Source organism: Apteryx rowi, unplaced genomic scaffold (assembly GCF_003343035.1).
Source record: "Apteryx rowi isolate R43461 unplaced genomic scaffold, aptRow1 scaffold_1711, whole genome shotgun sequence".
Taxonomy (NCBI): Eukaryota; Metazoa; Chordata; class Aves; order Apterygiformes; family Apterygidae; genus Apteryx; species Apteryx rowi.
The window spans coordinates 3,352-8,758 of NW_020447988.1; the positions used below are offsets into that span (position 1 = coordinate 3,352).

A 5,407-nucleotide genomic window follows, 5' to 3' on the forward strand; every position below is an offset into this window, starting at 1 on the left:
AATCGGCCGGCGGCACCAAGGGCACCAGCAAAAAGGCCTCGGCCGCCCAGCTCCGCATCCAGAAAGGTGACCCGCACCGGGCCCCGTACCGGTACCGGCACCGGCACCGAGAGGGGGCAGGAACCGGGGCTGCGCCGGGCTCGGGGTCTGCTTCGCCTGGGGGGCTGCTGCCGGCTGCCCCGGGGGAGAACCGGGCCCGGTACCGGGGGGGGAACCAGGGCTGAACCCACCTGGGGTTGGTCCTCCTTGGGGGCTGCTACCGGCCCTACTGGGGAGGAACTGGGCCCGGTACTGGGGTGAACTGGTCTGGGACTGGTTCCCCTGGGGGGCCACTACCGGGTGCCCCGGGGCAGGACCGGGCCCGGTACCGGAGGGGACCTGGGCCTGGGACCCCGGTGCTGGTTCTGGTGCTGGGGGGGGACCTGGGGGCACTGGTGGGGCCTGGCCCCATCCGTGTTTTCCCGTGTCCGTGTCTCCCTTGCGTGTTTCCCCCTGTCCCGCTGCCCTGTGACTGTACGTGTCCCCCGCTGGCTTCTGCACGTGTCCCCCCCGACCCGTGTCCGTGTCCCCACTCACGCGTGTCCCCGCTCACGCGTGTCCCTCAGACATCAACGAGCTGAACCTGCCCAAGACGTGCGAGATCGACTTCTCCGACCAGGACGACCTGCTGCATTTCCGCCTCCTCATCTGCCCCGACGAGGTGCGGGTTCCCCCCCCCTTGTCTCCTGTCACCCCAGGGTCCCCTCCCCACCCCGGTCCACTGGGGTCTCCCTGTCCCTCATCTGCTCCCAGGTCTTTCCATAGGTCTTGGGGTCCTTCTCCGTCCCCACAGTGTCCCCCCCGCCATCACCTCCATCGGGGTCCTCCCCGTATCCCTGTCACCTTCTTGTGCCCACTGCCCCACCTTGTCCCTTGGGGTCTTAGCCCCCTTTGTCCCTTGGGGGTCTCCTCTGTGTCCCCCCGTTGGCCCTTGGGGTTCTTCCCTGATCCTTGTGTCCCCAACCCCCGGTGACGTCTGTCTCTCCCGCAGGGCTTCTACAAGGGAGGGAAATTCGTCTTCAGTTTTAAGGTCAGTCACGTGCGTGGGGAAGGGGAAGCCTGTGGCCACCAAGATGGGATGGGGGCCACTTGGCTGCCCCAGGGGCTGGGGGTGGTGGGAGCGAGGGGCCGGTGGCCACCGAGGTGGGACCTGTGGCCTCCAAGGCGGGACCCATAGTCATGAGCTTGCCCTCTGTGTGGGGAGCAGGATGTGGGTGGCCACCGGCACCTGGCCAGGGGCCACGTGTCCACCCCATGGGTTGGGTTAGGGGCCAGAGGTTGGTGGCCCCTGAGATACAACTAGTAGCCACCAAAATGTGACTAGTTCATGCTATGGGTTGGAGGTGGGTTGGGGGTCAGTGGCTACTAATACGTTACCTATGGCCACCAAAACATGACACGTGGCCATGTATCTACTGCGTGCTTTGGGGTAGGAGCTGTGGCTGCCAAGATATGACTAGTGGGCACCAAAACGTGACCGGTGTTTACCTTGTGGATTGGAGTTGGGATCAGTGGTTGGTGGCCGCTAAGATGTGACCAGTAGCCACGTGTCTATTATCTGGTTTGGGGTATGAACTAGGAGCTGGCAGCTTTTAAGACGTGACCTGCGGCCACCAAGATGTGAGCGATAGCCAGGTGTCCACCCTGTGGGTTGGGATAGAGGCAGGTGGCCGCACCAAGATGCGACCAGTGGCCACCAAGACGTAGACAGATGCCTAGGCAGGGTCAGGTTAGAGGCTGCTGGCCACCGTGACTCGTGGCCGCGTATCCACCTTGTGGGTTGGAGATGGGAATGGGGCGGCTTGGTGGCCGCCGAGACGTGACTGGTGGCCACACGGTCACCCCTTGAACTGGGGGTGGGCCCAGGGACCTGTGACCGCACGGCTGTGGCCGGTGGCCTCCTGCCCAGGTGCTGAGCTGTCACCCTGCCCTTCGCTCTTGCCCCCAGGTCGGCCAGGGCTATCCCCACGACCCGCCGAAGGTGAAGTGCGAGACGATGGTCTATCACCCCAACATCGACCTGGAGGGCAACGTCTGCCTCAACATCCTCAGGTGGGCAGCTGGCAGGGCTGGGGTGGCCGCGGGCACATCTGGAGGGGCCACAGCTGGATTTGGGTCTCGTGTGCCTCCCCCCCCCCCAGGGCACCCGTCAGGGTGGGACAAGGGGGCCCCTGGTCCAGGCGTCGCCCCTTCTTGTGGCCTTAGACGTGGCTGGAGGCGGCTGCAGGGTGGACGTGGACACGTCTGGGGTGGCCGCAGCTGGATCTCGGTCCCCGTCCACCCCCCAAATGCCAGTGAGGGAGAGGAAGAGGGGGCACATGGTGCCTTGGGTCCGTGCGCTGCTCCTGAGCACCCCGTGACCAGGCAGGTCCTGGGCTGGGACACATCTGGGGTGGCCACGGACACATCTGGGACACATCCCAGCTGGATCTGGGAGCCGTGTTCCCCGCTAACGCCCACTTCTGTCCCCAGAGAGGACTGGAAGCCCGTCCTGACGATAAACTCGATCATCTACGGCCTGCAGTACCTCTTCCTGGTGAGCGTCACTGCCTCGGGGGCACCCGGTGGGGTGGGGGGCACCCACCGTGGCTCTGGGGTGGCCCTGGGATGCCCTGTGAGGACACTCAGTCGTCCCTGGACACTGGACCATCAGCAAGGGCACCTGGTGGCTCTGGGACACCCCATGTCACCCCTGGGATGCCCGATACGGGTGTCCTATTGCCCTCAGGCACCTCCTGGTGGCCTTGGGATACCCAGTGGCCCTAGGATACTTCTCCAGGGGATTGGGTGGCCCTGGAAACCTCCTGGGGGCAACCGGTGGCTTTGGGTCACCTTGGGGTGGCCCCAGGACATCCTGCAGGGGCATCCAGTGGCCCTGGGACACCCCGTGGTGTCCCTGGGGTGCTGCTGAGTGGCACCTGATGGCCCTGGGACACCCCATGGTGGCTCCCAGTGACCCTAGGCCACCCCAGGCTGTCCCCAAACCTTGTCCCCAACCCCAGAACAGCTGTGGGACCCCATTTACCCCGGGTGTGGGGCAAAAACTTCTCCAGTCTCCTGTTAATACCCCCCCCAACAAGGATTTACCCTGGGAGGGGGCTGATGGGATACTGGAGGTCCCGTTACGCTGGGCTGGAGCTGCTTTATTGGCCTGGGGTGGTATCTGATCGTTTAAAAAAAATACTCAAGGGTTTTTAAGAAGTATTGGGGGGTATCATGTGGGGTAGATGGGTGTATTGGGGGTATTAAGGGGTATCAGGGGTGTTAAAGCATATTGGGGGTGTCAAGGAGGGTATAAGGGGTTTTAAGAGAAGTATCAGGCTTTTAAGGAGTATTGACTGGGTACTAAGTGGTATCACTGGGGTATTGAGGGGATCTGGGGAGCATAGGATGTATTTAGGAGTACTGGGAGAATATTGTGGAGTRTAAGGGGGTATTTAGGGGGATATTAAGGGTTATTAACGAGTACCAGGGGTATAAAGGGACTGTGGGGGTATCGTGCGGTATCGAGGAGCTCCAGGGTGTATCAAAGTGGCTGTTAAGGAGTATTGGAAGTATCAGGGGGGCTTAGTGAGTACCAGGGGGCATCAAGGGGTATTGAGGGGAGCATTTAGGAGTATCAGGGGTGGCAAGGATTATCAGAGGGATATGAGAGTATCAGAGAGCATTGAGGGGGGTATGAGTGGGTGCTAAGGAATATCAGGCGTATCCGGTGGGGTTAAGGAGTATCAAGGAATACCAAGGAGTATTAGGAAGTATTAGTGGGGGTGTTAAGGAGCATTGGGGAGGTACTGAGGTTGCTATGGGGAGCGTTAAGGAGTACCAGGGAGTATTGAGGGGCTGCTTAGGAGTACCAGCAGGTATTGTCAAGAAAGGAGTTTCGGGGAGGCTGTTAAGGAGTACCAGGGAGTATCGAGGAGGCTGTTAAGGAGTATCAGGGAGTATGGAGGCATCTGTTAACATGTACCAGGGAGTATTGAGGGGGCTGCTAAGGAGCACCAAGGGATATTGAGGGAGGTGTGGGGTGTTAAGGAGTATCGGGGGGTATCAAGGAGTACTGCTGAGTATCAAAGGAGCTGTTATGGACTACCAGGGAGTACCAAAGGCCTGGTAAGAAGTACCAGAGAGTATCAAGGGGGCTGCTAAGGAGCATTAGAGGGTACTGAGGGAGGTATGGGGGGGTGTTAATGGATAGCAGGGGTGTCAAAGAGTTCCTGGGAGCCCTTAGGGACCTGTCAAGGAGTACCAGGGAGTATCAAAGGGGCCTGTCAAGGAGTACCAGGGAGCATCAAGGGGCCTGTTAAGCAGCACTGGGAGTATCGAGGGAGGTACGAGGGGTGTTAAGGGGTATTGAGGAGTACCAGGGAGTAATGAAGACCCATTAAGGAGTACCAGGGTGCGTCAAGGGGCCTGTTAAGCAGTGCTGGGGGTATTGAGGGATGTATAAGGGGTGTTAAGGGGTATCAGGGAGTATCGAGGAGTACCAGGCAGCATCAGGGGACCTGTTTAGCAGCACCAGGGGGTATTGAGGGAAGTATAAGGGGCATTAAGGGCTATCAGGGAGTATCAAGGAGTACCAGGGAGCATCAAGGGACCTGTTTAGCAGCACCAGGGGGTATTGAGAGAGGTATAAGGGGTGTTAAGGAGTATCAGGGAGTATCGAGGAGTACCAAGGAGTACTGAACACCCGTTAAGAAGGCCCAGGGCACATGAAGGAACCCGTTAAGCAGCGCCAGCGGGTGAAGAGGGAGGTGCGAAGGGCATCAAGGGGTATCGGGGGGGTATCAGGGAGTCCCCGGAGCCCCGAGGGGGCTGTTGCGGGGCGCGGGGAGGGGGCAGCCGGAGCTAAGCTGACGCCGCGCGTGTCTCCCCGCAGGAGCCGAACCCCGAGGACCCGCTGAACAAGGAGGCGGCCGAGGTGCTGCAGAGCAACCGGCGCCTCTTCGAGCAGAACGTGCAGCGCTCGCTGCGCGGCGGCTACGTCGGCGCCACCTACTTCGAGCGCTGCCTCAAGTAGCCCTCGGCTGCCCAGTCCGCCCAGTCCGGGCCGCCCCTGCCCCCCGCCCCCCCGCTATTTATTGCCCCCCGGGGGCGGGGGGGGGCCCCCCCCCTCCCCGCGCCCCCCCCTTCCCCGGGGCTGTTCGCAAGCGCGGAGGGTAATTAAAGGGCGACGGTAATGAGCGGCGGCTCCCCCCCCCCCTCCTACTCCGTGTCTGTGCTTCCTTTGGCGGTGGCACCAGTTGGGTCTTACTGGTTTAACTGGGGGGAGGGGGGACTGAGCCCCTGCGAGCATCTTCCCAGCCCTGGACCTCCCAGTTGCCCCCAGTATGCCCAGTTTCCCCTCCCTGCTGCTCCCAGTATGCCCCTA

At 61.4% G+C, this 5,407-nt stretch overlaps 1 protein-coding gene across 1 annotated transcript in view; it reads left to right on the forward strand.

Annotated features, from left to right (window-relative positions):
- The window catches only part of UBE2M (ubiquitin conjugating enzyme E2 M), an 8,457-nt gene extending 3,316 nt beyond the window's left edge, over positions 1–5,141 (forward strand). The window contains exons 4-9 of the mRNA XM_026060824.1: positions 3–66; positions 606–700; positions 1,031–1,069; positions 1,988–2,091; positions 2,512–2,575; positions 4,916–5,141. Coding sequence (XP_025916609.1) covers positions 3–66; positions 606–700; positions 1,031–1,069; positions 1,988–2,091; positions 2,512–2,575; positions 4,916–5,056 — 507 coding nt within the window. The 3' untranslated portion in view covers positions 5,057–5,141. The remainder of the gene's footprint in view (positions 1–2; positions 67–605; positions 701–1,030; positions 1,070–1,987; positions 2,092–2,511; positions 2,576–4,915) is intronic.
- The last annotated feature ends 266 nt before the right edge of the window (positions 5,142–5,407 follow it).